Here is a 22045-nt window from a genome sequence, read left to right on the forward strand (position 1 = left end):
AGTATTTAGTCAGCCACCGATTGTGCAAGTTCCCCCACTTAAAATGATGACAGAGGTCAGTAATTTGCACCAGAGGTACACTTCAACTGTGAGAGACAGAATGTGAAAAAAAAATCCATGAATTCACATGGTAGGATTTGTAAAGAATTTATTCGTAAATCAGGGTGGAAAATAAGTATTTGGTCAATAACAAAAATACAACTCAATACTTTGTAACATAACCTTTGTTGGCAATAACAGAGGTCAAACGTTTACTATAGGTCTTTACCAGGTTTGCACACACAGTAGCTGGTATTTTGGCCCATTCCTCCATGCAGATCTTCTCAAGAGCAGTGATGTTTTGGGGCTGTCGCCGAGCAACACGGACTTTCAACTCCCGCCACAGATTTTCTATGGGGTTGAGGTCTGGAGACTGGCTAGGCCACTCCAGGACTTTCAAATGCTTCTTACGGAGCCACTCCTTTGTTGCCCGGGCGGTGTGTTTTGGATCATTGTCATGTTGGAAGACCCAGCCTCGTTTCATCTTCAAAGTTCTCACTGATGGAAGGAGGTTTTGGCTCAAAATCTCACGATACTTGGCCCCATTCATTCTGTCCTTAACACGGATCAGTCGTCCTGTCCCCTTGGCAGAAAAACAGCCCCATAGCATGATGTTTCCACCCCCATGCTTCACAGTAGGTATGGTGTTCTTGGGATGCAACTCAGTATTCTTCTTCCTCCAAACACGACGAGTTGAGTTTATACCAAAAAGTTCTACTTTGGTTTCATCTGACCACATGACATTCTCCCAATCCTCTGCTGTATCATCCATGTGCTCTCTGGCAAACTTCAGATGGGCCTGGACATGCACTGGCTTCAGCAGCGGAACACGTCTGGCACTGCGGGATTTGATTCCCTGCCGTTGTAGTGTGTTACTGATGGTGACCTTTGTTACTTTGGTCCCAGCTCTCTGCAGGTCATTCACCAGGTCCCCCCGTGTGGTTCTGGGATCTTTGCTCACCGTTCTCATGATCATTTTGACCCCACGGGATGAGATCTTGCGTGGAGCCCCAGATCGAGGGAGATTATCAGTGGTCTTGTATGTCTTCCATTTTCTGATGATTGCTCCCACAGTTGATTTTTTCACACCAAGCTGCTTGCCTATTGTAGATTCACTCTTCCCAGTCTGGTGCAGGTCTACAATTCTTTTCCTGGTGTCCTTCGAAAGCTCTTTGGTCTTGGCCATGGCGGAGTTTGGAGTCTGACTGGTTGAGGCTGTGGACAGGTGTCTTTTATACAGATGATGAGGTCAAACAGGTGCCATTCATACAGGTAACGAGTGGGGGACAGAAAAGCTTCTTACAGAAGATGTTACAGGTCTGTGAGAGCCAGGGATTTTCCTTGTTTGAGGTGACCAAATACTTATTTTCCACCCTGATTTACGAATAAATTCTTTACAAATCCTACCATGTGAATTCATGGATTTTTTTTTTCACATTCTGTCTCTCACAGTTGAAGTGTACCTCTGGTGCAAATTACTGACCTCTGTCATCATTTTAAGTGGGGGAACTTGCACAATCGGTGGCTGACTAAATACTTTTTTGCCCCACTGTATATTTTCCTAAATAAAAAACGTAAAGTAAATTGATAAGCTCAGTGAATGTTATTATATGATACATGATTAAAAACCTCCAAAGGATTAATTTTTATCTAGTTTTGGAACCTTCTGATCCAAATCTAACATCTTTGATAAAGTAAAGTTCATTTAACATTGTTTTTCTTTCAGCTCTCTCATAGTCTTTAACCCTTTAACATTACCAGCTAACTAGGTATGCTTGATTGGAGGGGCATGACAACGATAACTCAGAGCTATAGCAGATAAACCAGAAAGAGTTTAGATAACATATAGTTTTGTCTTTAAGTTAATACCCAATGGTGTAATGATGGATTACAGTGAACCTGCCACATCGGAGTGAATTGTCCAAGGTTCAGGGGAATTAAAGTGTTTTTATCTTTTTAGTGCAATTTGTAATTAACAGTCTCTTTCAATTTGATTTTTCGTAATTTTAACGCCATCATTGAGCCTTAAAACGACCTCAAGTGAACAAGAACACATGATATAATATATGAAGTCAATATTTATTTAACAAAAATCAAGCCAAAATGCAGAAGCAGTGTATGAAAGATTAATTCGATTCTAGATTCACCTTTAGGAGCAATAACGTAGTAATGTTTTTCTGTATGACTTTCAGTTATGCAGTCTCTCACATCATTGTGGAGGAATTTTAACCCACTCTTTTTTTTTTAGTGTTGCTTAAGTTCAGTCCACTTTCCTGTTTGTCATAGCATTTGGATTAAGCTGGAGGCTGGACTTTGGACCATTGCAACACGTTCATTCTGTTGTTTTTCAGTCATTCTGTTGAAAATTTCATGGTGTGCTTGAGGTCATTGCCCTGTTGCATGACCCAAAGTTTAAGCTGACTGGGAAGATCACCAACTGTCATGAATGTTTTCCACTTGTGAAACATCCTTGTGGACAATTAGAATGATAGATTACACTTCACTTGTTTGGAAATCTTGATGTAACCCTTCCAAGACTGGACAGTAACAACTGCGTCTTCAAGATCACTGTTAATAATTTTCCTCTCTGGCACCTTTTATAGAGGTGGTCATGATCATGATGATTGTTTTTATCTTATATTTTTTTTAATCAAATATATATATTTATATATATACTTATCTCATGTGACTGTAACATCTGACCATGTGTGCGTTATTCATGTTCTTTCCACTCACACGACTAAACATTATTTTGTGGTCATGTGTTACAGTGGTTAACCCTAAATTGATGTTAAAAGCTAACTCTAAGAATGATAATAAAAGAAGGTTTTGGGCATCCCTTTAAAATTCCAAGATACCGAAGCTGATTTCAATATTTAGTCATATGAAACATCCTAGAAATACTTTCACTTTATTTAAAATTAGATATAACAGTCTTAATACAGAGGTGGCATTAGTAGTCAAAAAAAAAAACTGCTGTTACATAAATATTAGTCATTTCTACTGTGAGTGAAATTAGGAGACCGGTTCATGTGTGACCTCTGATTTTATAGTTTATAGTGATAGTTGATTTATGGCTCACAATTGATTCCTCAAATGGTTTGACATCTTGTTTCATACAGAATCAGATTTTAAACTGACAAATGAATTGTTAGTCCATGGAGAGATTTTCTTTTCCTTTATTTGTAGTACCCCTTTTGTGGCACAGTTGCGGACACGATAACCTCCATGTCTGTGTGGGTTATCTCTGGGTAGTCTGGCTTCCTCCCATAGTCCAAAGACAGGCATGAGGATAGGTTTTTTTATTATCTAAATTGCCCATAGGTATGAATGTGACTCGTTGTCTGTCCTGCATTTTAGCCTTGTGACAGATTGGGCACCTGTTCAGAGTATAGCCCACCTGTCACCCTGGGACAGCTGGAATAGGCTTTAGCCCCCCTGGTGACTGTGAATTGGATAAGCAGAAAAAAATTGAATTGATAGATGGTTCCTCTTCAGGTAAAAGTAGGATACTTCCCTTCTATCAAACTGTAAGTATTCAAAAATAATAGATTTCTTGAAATTAGCAGGAAAAAAAATGATAGAACCAATCTAGATCAATCCTTGTTACCATTTTTATCAACATGATAAACTGTTCCACTTTCATCTCCTGTGATCCGCAGCAAGTGTCTCTTTCCTAATAGGATAACTGAACAATGTATATTTGTATTTTACAAAAGAGATAAAAGCTTTGTTTAAAAGAAAATCACATCTCTATAGAAAAATTATTCCAACTTTTCTACATTTTATTCCATAAATGCCCGAAAGTTGTACTGTCTGCAAGGATAGGGAGGGCTTAAACAGCACTTTACTCTCAAGCTGTGTCCTGCTGACAAATAAAAGTTCCTCCAGGTTCTAAATTGAAGGTGGAGGATGCAGGGATAGTGAAACCACATGACAAATAGCTCTGTGTATTTCAGAAGCACAGTCTGACATCTGAGTGTTAAGCCAGGGAGTAGATGGTATTTATTGGTGAGTGCATCTCCAGACTTCCACCAAAGTCCAACTCCCTGACGTCTCTCCTGGTTCCTGTGTACTGGCCAATGAATGAGCCATCTTCATTGAATGGTATCTCGCCCCCTTCTCCATATTCCACCAGACTGTCATCGCTGTCTGATCGCTTCATTATTGCCTCAATAGATGGCTGACCTCTTTGAAGCCCTCGTTCCTCTTCTCTACAAAAAACAATGAAGGAATGAATGATTAAAAAATAAATAAAAACTCAAGATATTATGGAAAAGATAAAACAATAAAATGATTCAATCTTATTATAAAGTAGTTGTAAAGAATTTGCAGTACTAAATGATCATACCTGCGAGGGTAGGGGAGAGTGGACACACGTGCTATTCTAAAATATGAAAAGAATTCAGTGTGTCAGAGGACTGACTTCCATTCATTTACAAAAGGAAAACGTATTGCAAGTACAAATACAGTTTTTGCAGCTTCACAAATCTGTAGCATCTTTCCAGGATCGCACAGGTATAATATCAAAGTGTCAATATTTGTTTTTTTCATACCTTTCAAGGGACCTTTGAAAAAGAAAAGGATTGAGGTTTTGGAGGGGAAGGGTTTAGATAGAAAAGGCAGAGTAAAAAAAACAAAACACACAGATTAATGTAATTATGATCAAAGAGTTATTATAAATCAAATAAAAATAAGATTTGAACCTGTGCATTTTGATGCTAAAATCAAATCAAAATTAAAGATACCCAATGGAGTTTTAAATCAACATTAAAGTTATAAAGAAATAATGGTATTTAAGTATTTAGTTCCCTGCTGTTCCACTGATCACATACATGCAGAAGGAGGGTGCAATGTGCTAGCAAAATAAAATGTTAAGTGTAACGTGTTTATGATGAAGGACACTGGAACAGCAGTTCCACAGGGCAGCTTTAATTTATGAAACCAAGAGAAAAATGCACAGGAGCAAATGGATAATAGGTAAACAAATAGGCTGTTTTTATCTAATTTTTCAGGGTTTCAAAGTTTTAATTTTAGTTATAGTTTTCAACAGTGATAGTGTGGTGCAGTGTTACAGTACAACAATAACAAACATAATACACATCTTCCTTGTCGAGTATTATTACTGTGCAATTACAAAATAAATTATAGTACATGACTTAAGAAACGTTGCAAACATTGAATACTTTGTAAAGCAGTTTGGTAAGATAATATTATTTACTGATTTGAGGTGTTGTTAAATCACAACTTCCCTCAGGGAGAAGCAGTAAAGGTTTTTGTTAGTGTCTGAATTTAAAAATTCATTCATTTTCCAGAGAAGGTAAAACTTACCGATAATCAAATGATCCCTCCTGATCTTTGTCATCCACCGGCTCCAGTGAAATGTCCTTTTTATCCCGTACTGAAATAGTACCAATGAGCTTTATTAACACCATGGAGCCTGAATATGATTATAACTAACAATTTTTTGATAATTTGTATTTCTTTTTTAAAAATAAGTTAATATAAAGTTTGTTTTATACTGTATTAAAATTTGGTAAAACATCCCAAACGACAACACCCAAGATGTTTAAAAATTCTGTTCAACCAACACTACAAAATGTAAGGCCTTAAAATTTTTCTACAGCTACAGTTAGGCATCACCAACCTACCTGGGTATTTTCCTCCTCTGCTCCGCTTGATGAAACAGACGATGAGAAGGATGAGCACGATGAGAGCCACAGCACACATTATCCCAATGAACCAGCCCTGAGTGGTGATATCCACCTGATCCTGAGCATAAACTGAGACACGCAAGGGCACACATCATTAAGTCAACCAACGTGAACATAGTCATTTAGTGTTTCTTTTATTTGTCTGAGTAGGTGGCTCTAAAGTGTTGTGATTTACACATTTGCTGGGCATGTGCTGAGCTACTTGCTGTGACCCCTTGTGACAATGGAACAGCTTTAAGCAGTTTTAGCTGAAGAAAGGACTTAATTACTCTCTGTAGTGTAGTGGGGTGATTCCTCTGTATGCCATTCGCCTATCCCTAGGCGAGTTCGTGCTGCCACAGAAAATCTGTATCGAGTGTATCGGTCATATCGGCGGATTGAGAAGCTTGTCACATTAGGAGGAAGCTCTTCAACTCGCAGCTCCTCTCCCCTGGTGGCGTTCACTGTGGAGAGAGTGGGCATTTCCTTTTATAGGGAGAACTGTTGATACTGGTGCTGAGCTATTAACTACCTCCCCTACTCAGAGAGTGACTATGCAAGAGTTAATAAGAACGTGCTTTAGTCATATTCTGATCTTTGAGTGCTTATTTAAGAACACTGTTGAGTTACATAGATGAGGACCTTTGCCAGCTTTACTAGAATAATCAGATTCCTGTTCTTTCAGAGTGTTTTCAGCTCATACCTGTCTGGTACTTGAGGGAATACCCAGTAATTATGCCATTGGGTTCTGCTGGCAGGCCCCAGTCAACATAAATACTGTCCAGATGTCGCTGTTGGATCCTGAAGGATCTAGGAGCAGATGGTACTACAGGAGAGAACACAGCAGCAGATGATAAACATACCGGGGGGAGGAAAAACACATTAATTTGTGAATTGCTTGTGATTGATAGAGGCTAATCTCTAAAATTATTGTTTTGTTGACAAAGTGGTAACACTTACCTCCTTCAGGTGTTGAGAAATGTATGTTATTACTTGGCGGCCCTTCGTATCGACTGTTCGCCACAACTATGTACATTTTGTAGTTGCTGTAGGGAATAAGCTCATCAAGGACCCCAGAGGGGTCCGGGCCATTGATAGGAAATTCTTTGGACTTCATCCCTCTGTCAACCCAATGCCACCTCAGCTGGCTGCTGTCCCTCCAGTAGTAGACCTGAGAAATGAGAGACAACACACATTTTAGATCTTCTGCTCTCCAAACAAGCAATTGAGTACTCACGTTACGTAGTAACATGAAACTCAGTAATCTTTCTACTGTATGATTTTATCAACCTAAACTCAATTTCCTGATGGCAAGATGGCAAAAGCAGATGAAACAATGACAGACCAATTAAGCCAAAGTTTCTTTTACATGAGGGTAAAGGGTTTTTTTTTCTTCTTGAAATTAGCTGAAAAGATAGATAAGTTCATACATAAAAAATTATATTATTATTCAGAATTTCAGTAATATCTAATGTATAGTGTAACTGATTAATTACTGGTCAGGCCCACTATATAATGTGGTTGCTGCAAGCTGCTCTCCCGGTGTACTGATAATACAGTGAAAAATGAAATTTTAGAAATCAAATGATAAAGCAACAGCTCAAAATGTAATTTAACTGAATGGCAATTATGGAAAATGCAGAATGGGTTAACTGGGTTAGCTTAAAACTGTTTTCCATTTGATTCTTTTAGATGTATAGTATATAACTTTTCACACAGAGCACACTCTGAGACTTCTTTCTCAGCTGGTATTAATGTTCTACACACCATTATATCAAATGAAACCTGGTATATTTTAGTATTTTGATTGCGTTCATCACCAGCTGCATTTCTTTAAATTAAAATGATTAAATGCCCTTAATTTTGAATGTCAATAAATAAAAATGTAGGCAAATTTACTGTCCATTATCAAATGCTGAATTCACCTTGTATTCTTTCAGTTCTCCCATAATTGTGTCACTTGTCACTGGATCCCAGTGTAGAGTCACCTGAGAGCTCTCGATGTCGGACACTCTCAGGTTCAGGGGTGCTGTTGTTGGGCCTTGGGGAAAACAGAGATGGCACTGAATTTCATCTTTGCTATCAGTGAGCATAAAACATGTAATGACAAAAACTGATTTCCTCCGAAATTATTCATGATTCCCTGCTTTTGTCTCACCAGGAATACTTGGATGTAAACTGACCTCATTATTTGAGATTCTGCCCATGTTAATACTGAACACCCACCATTATTGTAAATTGAATATCAGCTGACAGCCAGTCTGACAAAAAATTAAATGCTAAAAATTAATCAGGGGAACAGTCTGCCTTTTGATGGTGGTTTATACCAAATTAAAGAAAGTCTATCTATAGAACAGTTTGTAATCTCTAATGTAGTGAAGCAGAGAATCTATACCGAAGTACAATGAAGTTCACCGACATGTATTGATTTCCTTCCAAAATTCCTACTCCTTACTATGTTATGATAAAAGAAATGTAGGTACGTACGGCCTTCACCAGAATAACCAATGACAACAGGAGTCTCTGGTCCCAGCCCAAAGTCATTCACTGCCTGGACTTTGATCTCATAAGGAGTAAAGGTATCCGCATCATAGATGTAATATTTTAGCCACTTGGTGGTTGCATTCTTCCACTCCTCTCGAGAATCTCTCCTTCTCCACCACACCAGATACTTTAGATGGGGTCCATTCCACTCTCTGTAGGTTAGAGGCTAAAAACATGTTTTTATAAAATTAGAAAGCTTTATTGTGCAAAGATATGTGAAGATATTAGTGATAAATAAAAGAAGGATTATGTAAGTTCTGATTACCTCCCAGCTGATTTCCATGTTATTTCTCCATGTACCTACGCCTTTTAAATTCTTTGGGATTATATCTGGAGCTGTGCAAAAAAATGAACACAATTTTGAAAAACTGTTTGTGATTCAGAGAGATACATTTACTACAGCTGAAACATAAGCTAGCTAGCTAATGAAACCTAGTTTAGCATAAAGATTAGAAGTTGGGAGTTGGGAGGTGCCTGGTTTTGCAAAACATCTAAAAGCTTATTTCTGGGACTTATTAACTTATTACTTGTCATTTATTTACTCAAAAGGAAAAATAACTGCAAAAGTAACAAATCTTTTTTTTATCACTCGAGAACAAGACCCTGAGATACATAAACTCCTCCACTTGGGGCAGGAACTCGTCCCTGACCCGGAGTGGGCACTCCACCCTTTTCCGGCTGAGGACCATGGCCTCAGATTTCGAGGTGCTGCGAACCGTTCCAAGGCGAGCTGGAGGCCATCACCCAATGAAGCCAACAGAACCACATCATCTGCAAAAAGCAGAGAGGAGATCCTGAGACCACCCAAGTGAAAGCCTTCCGCCACTTTGCTACGCCTAGAAAATCTGCCCATAAAAATTATGAACAGAATTGGTGACAAAGGGCAGCCCTGGCGGAACCCTTCACCCACCAGGAACGAGTCTGAATATTGCCGGCTATGCGGACCAAGCTCTTGCAACGGTTGTATAAGGATTGAATGGCCCGTAGCAATGGGCCAGATACCCCATACTCCTGGAGCACCCCCCACAGGACCCCCCGACGGAGACGGTTGAATGCCTTCTCCAAGTCCACAAAACACATGTAGACTGGTTGAGTCCCACAGGCTTGGTGGCTTGGTGGCTCCCCTCACCTCTGGGGTCCACCGTTTGGTTCGGGGATTACCACCACAACAGGCACCAAGTACCTTGCAGCTGCGGATCAGTGCAGCGGCTTCGGCAATGGAGGTGCTGAACATGGTCCATTCGGACTCAATGTCCCCAGTCTCCGTCGGAATGCTGTTGAAGCTCTGCCGGAGGTGTGAATTGAAGATCTCGCGGACTGGGCCTCTCCTAGACGTTCCCAGCACACCCTCACTGTATGTTTAGGCGCACCAGGTCTGTCCAGCGTCCTCCCTCGCCACCTGATCCAACTCACCACCAGGTGGTAATCAGTTGACAGCTCGGCCCCTCCCTTTACCCGAGTGTCCAAAACATATGTCCTCAGGTCTGGCGATACGATTACAAAATCGATCATCGACCTGTGGCCTAGAGTGTCCTGGTGCCACGTGCACTTATGGACACTCTTATGTTCGAACATGGTGTTCGTTATGGCCAAACTGTGGTTTGCATAGAAGTCCAATAACAAAACACCGCTCGGGTTTAGATCCAGGAGGCTGTTCCTCCCAATCACGCCCTTCAAAGTCTCACTGTCATTGCCCACGTGTGCGCATAAGCGCCAACAACGGTCAAGACCCATTCCCTGACCCGAAGGCGAAGGGAACAAACCCTCTCGTCACGATACCCACCCCAGCCCGCCGCCTCTCACCAGGGGCAACTCCAGACTGAGACAGAGTCCAGCCCCTCTCCAGGAAGCTGGTTCCAGAGCCCAGGCCATGCGTTGAGGTGAGGTCACACACTATCTCAGGCTCCTTCCCCACCAGAGAGTTGACATTCCATGTCCCAATTGCCAGTCTTGGTAGCCAGGTCCTCCGCTCCTGGCTCCTGCCCGGCTCACATTGCACCCGACTCCTACGGTGCCTCCTGCGGGTGGTGGGCCTGCAGGAAGATGGGCTCATGTCCCTTCTTTGGGCTGTGTCTGGCCAGGCCCCATGGACTAAGGCTCGGCCACCAGATGCTTGCCCTCGGGCACCCTCCCCGGACATGGCTAAAGGGCGGGGCCCCCGGTGACCCTATCCTGGGCAGGGTGAACTGTTCCCTCGATGGTCTTTTCATAGGGGTCTTCTGAATTGCTTTTTGTCTGGTCCCTCACCCAGGACCAATTTGCCATGGGAGACCCTACCAGACCCTACACAAACCCCTCCACCACGATAAGGTAGCGATTCGTGGAGTAATGATTCAAATCTGTAAAACATGGTGGAGACTCTGTCATGGTTTGGTCCTGCATTTCAGTCAGCAGTGTTGGAGATCTTGTCATGATTGATGGAATTATGATAGCATAAATGTAATGACAGATTTTGAGCTACCATATAATCTGGAAAGCATTTGATTGGCAATGGCTTCATTTTTCAGCAACGCCAATGATCTCAAACACATAACCAGTGCACTAAAAGCATACCTGGATAGTAAAACACACAATGGAACACTTCAGCCATGGATTGGCCTTCCCAGAGCCTGGAAAGCTACATTATTGAAGCTTGTAGGGATCTTCTTGACAGAAAAATAAAAAACTGCAAATATCCAAAAAGAGCTTTGGATGTCCCACAAGAAGCCCTAAGAACTATTCTAGAAGATTTCCTATAGAAATTACATTAAAGCTTGCCTAAGAGAGTTCAGGCTTTGTTAAATAATAAAGGTGTTCATACCAAATACTAACTTTTAAGCTCATTAGACTTGTACAAACTTTGTTTTTGCCTCATATACTGTATTTCCACACATTTACAATTTTCCTAGCAAAATATAAAGAAATAAGAGGTACTTCAAAACTTTTGCACAACATTGTCATATATCCCAGTCTTTACTCTGAGTATTTATTGTCCCAAACCAAAACATTTGCTAGTATGACACTCACGTGCACCGCTGGTCTGAAAACGCTTAGATGGACGACTAGGGCGACTAGCTCCAATTTCGTTAATAGCGATGACTCTGAACTCATAGTACGTAAAAGGTATGAGATGCAAAATGACAGAGTTGAGGTTCCCTGGGTACGTTGAAAGATTTCTCCACTTTCCAGGCAACCAATCATCGTCGTCATATTGCACTAAGAACTCTGCGAGAGAACAAAGAATGCAAAAACAACCAAAATGCTAGTCAATACAGCAAAAGAGTCCTCAAAAATGGTAATAATGTTTAAAAAAGTGTTTATTTTTGTAATTTTTTGAGTTTTCATCTTTTACCTGTTATGGGGCTGTGGTTGCTATCTCCAGGAACCCAGCTCAGTCTTACAGTACGTTCATATGGATCAGATAACTCCAAGTTAGTGGGAGGATTTGGACGGTCTATAAATAAAATAAATACAGAAATAATTAAAAAGACATTTCAGCATGTCATATGGTTGATAAAATATCTTTGGTTTCAGTGTTTCATACCCATCACCATTAGGTGTGCTGAGGCAGATTTCTGTTCAAGCTCACTCTTGATGACACATGTATAATTTCCCTCATCGCCTGTGTTTACATTAGTAATCACTAGATTTGATTCATCCATTGAGATTCTGAGAAATTGAATGAAATTGGTGAGATCTAGAAGCTCATTTGATTACACTGAAACTAATAATATAACCTTAGTTGCACAAACAGGCCTCATATATGTACTCATATATGCATAAATGTACTTTAATTAACAGTAAATAATACACAATAATCCTACCTCCAACCAAGAGTGAGATGCTTTTTGTTTTTCAACCAAGTGGTTGTGATAGGAGTCGTGACATCTGCTGTTACACCACACTCCAGTCGGACATCACTTGCACGCATGACTTTCATACTCTGTGGTCTTGTGACAATTAATATGGGTTCTGCAAACAAAATAAATACAATATTGTACAATGAAAAAAAATGTATGTCAAATTTTATTGCCAACTCAATTATTTTTTATTTTAATGACTCTTCACCTTTGACCTCTACTCTGACTTGATCCTCATCTCTCCCTGCAATGTTGCTGACTACACACACGTAAGTTCCTTGGTCTTCTATCTTGATATGTTTGATCTCCAGAGTCCCATTGCTGTGGGTTTTAAAACGATTTCCTTCAAGATTTCCTTGCCCATATTTGGACCTGTGTAAGAAGAAGCATGGACATATGTTAAGACACACACTTACTGTGAGTGGATTTATAAATCATAACAGTGTCACACACCATCTTACCATCTCAACTCAGGCACTGGAGAACCAAAGTACTGGCAATCTAAAAAGGTACGACTACCCTCAGTCACTTTGATGAATTCATTTCTTGCCCCAAGGATTCGTGGCGTTGCATCTATGGGAAAAGGGAGCAACTGCAGCATCATCAGTGATTATTTGACTTCAATATGCACCCAGTATACTCTCCCATGATATAAAAAAAGCAAATTTGACCTAAACAATGCATCATGGCAAGGACACGAGCGGCAGAAAAACGTGTTATTTCTACCTCAGATAGGGAATGACCAGTCCAAAATGTGATTATTTAATTAAACCCTCATATATAATATATATTATATAATATATAATATTTACTATATAAAATATGGAACTGTGACTGCATATTGTGCTTAATAAATTGACCTATTACATTTTCAAATGTAGCTTTGAGTAAAGAAAGTTAAAAAAAATTGCTAACAAACAGTTTCACTCTCCTAAAGAGTAACTTTTCAAATGAGTAATTATAAATCGGTGTAAAGCAGGGGTCTCAAACTTAAATGAGCTGTGAGCCACTGCTGGCACTGTCATCTCATTGGAGGGCCACTTTAGTGTTCAAGTAGTACAGAAACAAAACAAGAAAACATCCATAAATATTTGCAAAAATCTAGCGTTTTGTTTGTTTTTTAAAATATTGTATAACGAGACAAAATTGCAAACGTGAACTCATTTTTTTTCTCACTCTTAACTAAATAAAGCCTTTTATTGAGCTATCAAATTAACACACTGATACTGGTCTTTCTGGCCAGATACGAAGCAGCACTTCTGCTATTTTGTTCATATTTAACAAAATAAAAATGCAGACATAAGTGTACACCAAAATTTTATTCGTTTTCTTTAAAAATAACTCTGTTTTAATTAATGTTATGAGTGACAGTGGTTGGTAACTTACGTAGCACATTAATAAATGCATTGGCCAATAAGTAGCCATACTGATTTGAAGCATTGCATTGGTAGACGGCAGTGTTTTCAGTAGTTACACTGCGGAAGATTAGCGCTTCTCCTGAAACCTGTCTGTTAGGCAGTGGTGTAGCAGCTGAAAAAAAAACCCCACCAAAAAGGAAAAATAAAAGTTAGGCACAATATTTTTTTATTCATTTTTATGCCTTTTAGACAAGATCTCCTAAAACATACTTTCAATCGGTTCTCCGTTAATGAACCAGCTGATTGTGGGACGAGGAGCCCCATCAGCGCGACACACCAACCGTCCATTTTCCTCTGGTGCCAAAATCAGGTTGCTGGGTTTTTCCAACCAGAAAGGAGTCGCTGTCAAACAGAAAATATGTTATTAGTTTGGATTATAATGATCAGTCCAAACATAAAATACTCTATGTTTCTGAAGAACTCACCTTTGACCCTGACAGTTATTGTGTGCTCAGCGTAGCCTAACCTATTTTTAGCAGTGCAGGTGTATTCACCTGCATCTTCAAAAGATGCTTTTGGGATTTGAATCATTTTGTTGAAGTTCTTCACTTTCATGCGAGATGTCACTTGCAAGTCCTCTCCATCCTTGGCCCAGGTAATGTGAGGAGTTGGCCTTAATAATGACAAACAAGGCTTTACACAGGATAACTTTCATGAATTCAAGGTAAAATACTTACACTAAACACAAAATAAACTGTTGTATAATCATTTGTGGCATAAACGTGAAATTACAATTTTTTTTTGTGTGTGTGATCCTCATTGAAGACTCACATTCCTGCAGCAATGCACTCCAGGAGCAGCTCCTCCCCCTGCAGGACCAATATTGAGCTTGATGAGCCTGTAGGAGACAGCCAGGTGGGAGCAGCCTCAACCACTGCATGAGCTTTGGAGAAAAATAACCAGAAAATCCCCGTCAAACACCTCAAACATTGAGTCATCACACTCCTCATCCACAACAGCAAGTATAAAAGATTAATAATCAACATTTCAGCCTTGTGGCACACGGGCACCTACTCAACCAGTGAGCTAAACTAGCTCCAAAAGGAATAGGATTTTAATTTGTCATTTGCTGGAAGTGATTATATTTAGTGGCATCTTCCTGTGTTTCAAGCAACATATGCTAACATCCCAACTTGTTATTTGATTCATTTTTATCTACTGCATTTATTAATTTGCTGTGCCTGTACTCTATGTTTTCGTCAACGTCTGAAATGTACCTGTGCTGTTTGCATGTTATGTGTAAAGGGCTGGGTGGGTGCCTATAAAGTGGCTTCAAACAGTGACAAATGGTAGAAAGGTGATCTGGAATAAGAGCAAAATGACAAGACACGGGGCAAAATAGTATTGTGGGAGACCTCACCCCCTCCATGGGCTGTATCACTAACAGAGGAAATGGCTGACATCCTACCAGGCAATCTAAAGGACAGCACAGAGACTCTGCCTAAGCACCAGATCCATACAGGATCCAATTTGCAGAAATGCAAAAATGCTATGTCCACCACATAGTAGCAGGCTGTACAATGCAAACTTGGACAGCATACAGTATCATGTGATCATGAATATCTCCATTCCTGATGGGAGACACCTCTAAAGATGGTTAAGAAAAACAGGGGTAAGGTTCTACAGAAGTTCAGCTTCCAGACAGATTCTGGCAAACCAGTCTGAAATACTAGTGGTTGACTAGAACCCAAAGATAGCAGCTCTGATAGATATACTAATACCAGCCAACAGCCACATTAAAAGGATTAGCACAATGGAACTAAGAAGTACCAAGAGCTGAGATATTAAAAGGAGCAGATGTGGAGGATAAAGTCCAAAAAGGTCCCAGTAGTAGACCCATGTAATAGGACTATTAGGTGCTGTGACAGGGAAACTGGAAGAGTGGCTCCAGCTGATTTCAGGATTAGATATTGTGCAGAATCTCCAAACTGTAAGGCCTTGAGGATGTAGGACATTTTATAGATAGAGAAATAATTATGAACACAGTTATACTCACTCGTATGCACCTTCACAACTACAGGCATCTTCTGCTGAATGACATTTTTATACGGGAATCGGGCATTACAGCAGTAATCAGCAACAGAGTCATTGAACAACACATTAGAGAAATATAGATCTCCATTGACTCCCATGGAAACCCTGCGGTCCTGCCGCACAGGCTGCATGGTGGGGAAAGCTGTCTGAATGGGCCAGTTGAAAGGTCTCGCATATGAACCTGAAATGAAAGACAGAGTTAAAAATTCCTTATTCACATTGCTTTAGAAGTGTAATGCCTATGGTGGCCCTGAAAACTAAAATGCACCGCAACCCAAGAAAATGCCACCAAATGGACAAATGCATCAAAAGTGCACAAAATACAACAGAAGTAGAAAAAAATCACGGTGGAAGCCTCAATACAACACAACAGATGTAGAAAAACACCACAAAAGCTCATAAAACACAATAGAAGTTATTTAGGTGAGACAGTAGCCTGATGGTGTCACGGTACTGGGTATGTGACCCAGTGGTTTGCATATTTTAGTCTATTTCGTTGATTATTGTATTTTTCCCTGTCTCCCGCTTTATTCTGAAAGAGTCTGGGGTGTTTTTGTGATTGTTTTTAGCTTCACGTCCCTGTAAGTCATTATGCTTAATTTCAGTCAGCTGTTTCCCCATGTGTTCTCACTTCCCCTGATCAGCTTCTGTCTATTTAAGTCTTCTGTTTTCTGTTTCATTGTCAGGTTGTCTGTTATTCTCCCCACAGTTTTCATAGTCTGTCATATTGTTCACAGTTTTTTCATAGTGTTCTTAGTTTTTATTAATAGTTTCTTGTTTGCTGCTGTTTTTTTGGCCAAAATAAAGGCTTGTTTTGTGTTAGAACCTGCAACTCCTCTGTCAGCTTCTGCTTTTGGGTCCTGTTTCTAAAACACCTGCACAACCCACCGTGACAGATGGAACTGGTTAAAAGTGCACAAAAAATAGCAAACATGTATTTACAGTATTATATGAATCATGCGATTAGAACACGCAAAGCTTTGCATTTCATTTCCCTCACAACATAGATCAATCCTGCAGTTCTTCTCAGTGCATATCAGTGCAATCTGAAACTATTACATCATGTTATCTCCCTCTATTCTATGTTCATTATGTTTTATTCCACTTTTGTTGTGTTTTAAGTGCTTTTGTAGCATTATTCTTTTTGCTGATGTTTTCTTAGGTTGCAGTGCATTTGACCTCTTAGGGCCAACATAGATACCACATGTAACAAACGGCTGATCAAAATCTTCCTGTTTTTGCTCATTTGACCCTAGACTTGATCTAGCATTTCATTTGGTATCAGACACTTACAACTGGACATCCAGTATGTTTCAGGTTTAAGTGGGCCAGGTGGAGGGTCACAGGACAGGACAAGTGGTAAGCCAGCACTCACCACCACAGGCTCCACAATCTCTCTTGGCCACACAGGGGGTCCTGCACAAATAGAATAAAACTCCTCTCAGCTGCAAAATTTGCTTGACACTGCTCATTAAATATTGGCTGATGCTGGATGTTTTGGCCCTATGCCAATTACTGGTATACTTGCTAATATTTAATATACATATTGTTGTTTTGGGTCTTGAATCTTCTGGTTTTCTGTGTTTCTAGTTGTATTTTAAGTTTAAATTTAATTTAATAAATGGAAAAGACCATAGCAAATTAATCTTTAAACAGTGAAAGCCTTTTGGGATGGAAACAGTTTGTTGTCATTTATTTATACATCCCAGATATTTTTAACCAATACACTGAAGTCATTGTATATCTTTTTCACTGCTAGATTCAGACAAACTTACTGTATAATTGTAGTATGATCTTGTGGGAGTATGCAGATCCATACTGGTTGGAGGCAATGCACTGATACTCTGCCTCATACTTTTCTGGATTGTTCCGGGCATAGATATCCAGAGTCCCTGAGCGCCTGCGCATTGACACCTGAGAGTCACGTGCCACATTGAAATACTTCCCATTACGCCTCCATGAGAAACTTCATAAATGAGCAAATGAAAAAAGGCCGGGAAAAAAAAAAATCAGTGGTTTGCCAATCTAAGTTTAAAAAAAAATCAGTTCAGTGGATTATTTAGGTCTTACATAGGATGAGGGTTTCCTTTGGCTTCACACTCTATTACCATGGTCCCTTTGGGGTCAACAATGTGCTCTTTCATTGACTGCTTTATGATAGTAGGGGGTTGTCTGACTGCAGTCAGAGAAATAAAGTCAGTTTAAGAAGTAATGTGAAAAAACTATTCATAGACATAAATTTACAACTAGCCAATGGTCTTAAGATATTCGCTTACCTTCGAGAGGGACGTTCAAAGCCCCAACACTCTGCCATAAAAGTAGCAGCAGCGCTGGTTTGACCAGTGTCCCCATCTTTATATTTCATTTAGTCCAGAATTGATTGTGGTCACCTATTTTTCTACTCCTAGTTTGAACGAAAAGTAACACAAGACATCTAGAAGACATTACATCTTGAACAAATTATAAAGTGAAGAAAACATTTTACTCATAGTTCACAATCTAAACTGTACCTAAGCAAATATACTTTAAATTTTTGCTGTGACAAATGATAAGCGTATATTGTAGTTATTACGAATGGCGCTTGAGGTGCAGTTATGAGATTTTTTAAAAAGTATGGAAACAAGACAAACATAATTTTTGCTACACAGTTTTGTATTTTTCTTGTTTGCATAATCTGACAGTCAGATATTACATATCTGAAACATGTGACAATTGAGTCTAAGCATAATATGGTGGGAATAACTGGTTTACTATAAAACAATGTAGTATTAAAATCTATTAGCATTAAACTGTTTTCTTTTTAAGAAAAAATCTTGTAGATGTAGTAAGTAAAATATTTCCCATTGAAAACCTAAAAAAGTGACATAAAATTGCAGTATACGTGATGTGTATTTGTACTTAGAAACACTTGTTTAGAAGCTGTCCTAGTGTTAGATTTACTAACAGAATATTTTCTGAAAACTGCGAGCAAACTGCACAAACAACACAATCTGTGGTTATTAAGCTGTCTACAAGTGACTGCCTCCCACATATGTAAATGAATCCTCCGAATGCCTGACAAGAATAAATTGTGGTTAAGTTCATGTTGAAGGTCGAATACAATTAATCTGTCAGTGTGAACAAAAACCAATTCATTCGATGCCTCTATTTAAAACTGTTTGCTATTAATATGTAATGAACTGTGGAATGTGTCAGGACTTCGAAACAAAAAAGTTATGCGAACCTACCTCGCTTGTGCCAAATCAGGGTTTTCTCCTCCCCATCTCTGTTACTTTCACACAGCAACAATAATCCAATGACTTCAGGAAATTATTCTTGTTTGTGCAGTGTAGAAATTAATACTCCAGCCCTTCAAATATCAGGTCAAGAACCCTAGAGGAGTTCATACACATCAGTAATTGAGTTTCTGTCCGTCACTGCCACTTACACTCTGCCCACCCATCTCATGAATAATGAATGAGCACCACACAACACCTCCACCTCACCCACTTCACTGCTCTGACCAGTCTGTCATAATGCTGAACACTTCGTCAACGTGATCACAAAACTAATTTTGCACAATAAATAAATTGAAGTTCAAAGAATAACTTTTAAAAAATGACTATATCAAGAGAGGCTTGTTACATGGTTGAGCATATTTTTGCAGCACCTGTATTTTCTTCAGCTGAAAAATGTTTGCTTGATCCGGTGTGAGCAAAATCTGTTTAGTAAAAATGAGGCAGGACCACATGAAAGCAGAGAACAACCCAGATTCTGTACAGTTTGCATTCTTGATGGTTATGATGACATCAAAATGTGGGCTTTATTGTTGAATGCAGAGAACTGGGAAGCAGAGCATGAAAGCAATATCTGTTTCCAGTGTATGAATATTGCATCTGGCACATCTCGTATCACATGACATCCTGACAAAGGCAATTGAAACAAGACTAATGTTTTGTTTTGTTTTTTTTGTTTTTCAAAATACCAATTATGATTTGATTGACTTTTTTGTGAAAGAGAGTTTTATACACTCAGTCATTCACACTCATTGGAAAGCAGGAAAAGGTCATTACCATTCATCTGAGAAAATCCTACGGGGTAGGCGGAGAGTAGTTTTCTTTTCTAGAAGGTGCCAAAGATGCAGGAGAAGCTGTATTTGTGTTAGACAAAAGCCATCTCACGGCTGTTGACAGTGTCCTGACCTGTGTAGGCTTTCAGGCATTCACATGGTGCTGCATGTACAGACCAGCACCGACTGGATAGAACAATAGCTTGGTGTTGAGGTGGGGTAAAATGAGGTGGCACTGCAACCTAAGAATTAAAATAAAAGTATAATCAAAATTTGTATTTCCAAATCTTTAAAACTAAATATTATGATTAAGTAGTGCTTTATCGTGGTAATAGATTTCTTTTCTTTCTTTCTTTTTACTGAATAAAAAGAATTCAGAGAAGAGAGAATATCAGTGCATCTACAATGGAAACCATTACAATCCTCCATTAACATCAGAAACACATCTTGACTTGGCTCACATAGGACACAAAAGCACAAGGGGTGTGTTAAGCCCTTTGGCTCTCAGAATAAGCATTTTCCCCCCATAGATTGGACTGAAGCAGGCCTGAAAGTGAGCCGTGATCAGTGCCATGCACCAGATTGCATGGCATTGAGGCAGACGAGGCCAGCTCGGTGACGACAAAAAGGTCTCTATGCTCGTAGGTCCCCTTTGGCACGAGTGCCCAGGGCTCGGGTAAGAGCAGATGGCATGTGAGAGGGAGTGTTCAACCACACAAGATGCTTGTTCAGAGTCAGAGCACCTATCGTTTGCGCTTTGACGTCACTGCATCAGAGAGAGCAGAAGAATAGGATGGAAAGAAACTTCTGTTGAGCAGGACACTGTGCGAAATTACATCATCACCACTGTGCAGCCAAAACAATACTGCCTCACTGAGCTGAATACTCATTTTATAGTTTGATGAGCGCAAAGTGTGACAACATTTCTCCCCCAAAAATGTCAATGTGGAAAAAATGCATACACTTTATCAGGAAGAAGTGCTCAGTTGAATGAAATACAATATGAGATCTCTATTTTTTTTTATATTTGTATGACTATACATGTTACCATATTTTAAATACATGAAAGGATCTAAATGTTCAACATCTTATGGCCGCATGCACACATATTTTAATATTTAAAAGGTATCAGCTACTGTACCTTAGCTGTCATTTTGCACTGAATACAAAGTGCATGGTGGTATGCATAGATGTTATAAATTTTATTAACTAAACTACAAATATCACTTTCATGGGACGAAGTCAGTGGCCATCTGTACAAAGTCTCTGTGTGTCAATTAATCTTGAAAATTGTGGCACATTTCCATAGATATTTCAAAAGATGGACCTGACAGTGGTGTTAGAGGAAAAGCCAAAGGATTACATAAGTCATATGGATTTGTTCCTGGGACATTGTGCATAAACACCGTATTCACCTCATGTTATAACATCACCGCTCCAAAAATTATGTTAATGCATATCAGTTCTCTAAATGTCAGGCGCAGGAACTGCACAACATAGCGCTCACTCTCACATAAATCTGCTGATGCATTTGTCGACCAGCCCCACATCTCAGTTCACACTATGACATCATTAAGACCTTGACTTCCTTGAAAGACAGATGCAAGGAATAACACACTCATTTGCCCAACAAGACACTTGATGCTAATCTAAAGTTTTCTAATGTTCTTTATAACACCACATATACTGTAGTCCTAATTACAGTTGGTAAATGTGTAGTGTCCTACCTTTAAGTCTTTTTTGGTCTTTGGTTCCTTCTTCCACTTCGTGTTCAGCTGAAAGCAGATCCCTACCTTTTCCCGATCTTCTGTCACAGCAACATGTCCACACTGTGCCTTACCTCTCCAGCAACATCTGAGTATAGTACAATTTTTTTATTCCATTATGTTAAAAAAGGTGACAGAGCCTGGCAAGGGAGTCTGATTCGGATGGCTGTCCTTAGCCTGGGTCACACGCTTGGCAAACAGGCCCTGAGAGCTTGTTATAATAAATCCATTGTGAAATCCACACATAAATATAACGTCATCTTCATTGTGATGGGTGGGAAGTTAAAACAGAACTGCTATATCATGCACCAGCTCATAGATTAGGTTTTGGGGGCATCCAGCCAGCATCTATTAGAAATAATTTAAAGCTTTGTAAGAGGTGATATTTTTTCTTTTGTCTGTGCTGATTCTGATTTTGAGATAGATGGTAGATGGGGGGTGGGTCATTGACCTTGTATCTTCACACTGGCTGGCACGAATACACACTCTCTCTTAGACAAAGGGTTTCTGTCTGAAACAAAGTCAGCTTTTTGTGGACACGGAGGCACGGCTTCCAGGCACATGGGGGGGATTTAACCCATTATAGTCAAGTGATTGGAGGACTTCTTTTTCACTTATAAACTTTTAAAGACTGCAGTAATCTGAAAAATAAAACCCCGAAGAG

The 22045-nt window shown here is 39.5% G+C and overlaps 1 protein-coding gene across 6 annotated transcripts; it reads right to left on the bottom strand.

Moving 5' to 3' along the window:
- Positions 1–777: 777 nt before the first annotated feature.
- On the bottom strand, positions 778–21959 carry nfascb (neurofascin homolog (chicken) b). 6 transcript variants are annotated; one of them, XM_085145358.1, is made up of 28 exons: positions 21833–21959; positions 18795–21729; positions 17844–17971; positions 17638–17743; positions 17343–17533; positions 16861–16983; positions 15530–15748; positions 14305–14416; positions 13959–14146; positions 13744–13875; positions 13502–13645; positions 12577–12688; positions 12324–12487; positions 12080–12227; positions 11800–11924; positions 11608–11709; positions 11283–11480; positions 8542–8612; positions 8220–8442; positions 7658–7773; positions 6693–6903; positions 6436–6558; positions 6023–6196; positions 5691–5822; positions 5371–5440; positions 4596–4607; positions 4391–4426; positions 778–4253 (listed from the first exon to the last, which is right to left on the bottom strand). In XM_085145358.1, exons 3-28 carry the CDS (start codon positions 17917–17919, stop codon positions 4022–4024), a joined length of 3540 nt encoding a protein of 1179 aa, XP_085001484.1. In that variant the 5' UTR covers positions 17920–17971; positions 18795–21729; positions 21833–21959; the 3' UTR covers positions 778–4021. The 6 variants fall into 6 exon arrangements, with proteins under 6 accessions (XP_085001484.1, XP_085001486.1, XP_085001482.1 ...); XM_085145360.1 differs by having other exon boundaries at positions 18795–18939; positions 21343–21931; XM_085145356.1 differs by having other exon boundaries at positions 18795–19857; positions 21343–21931.
- Positions 21960–22045: the final 86 nt, after the last annotated feature.

The sequence above is a fragment of the Neolamprologus multifasciatus genome, chromosome 20, assembly GCF_963576455.1.
Source record: "Neolamprologus multifasciatus chromosome 20, fNeoMul1.2, whole genome shotgun sequence".
NCBI lineage: Eukaryota > Metazoa > Chordata > Actinopteri > Cichliformes > Cichlidae > Neolamprologus > Neolamprologus multifasciatus.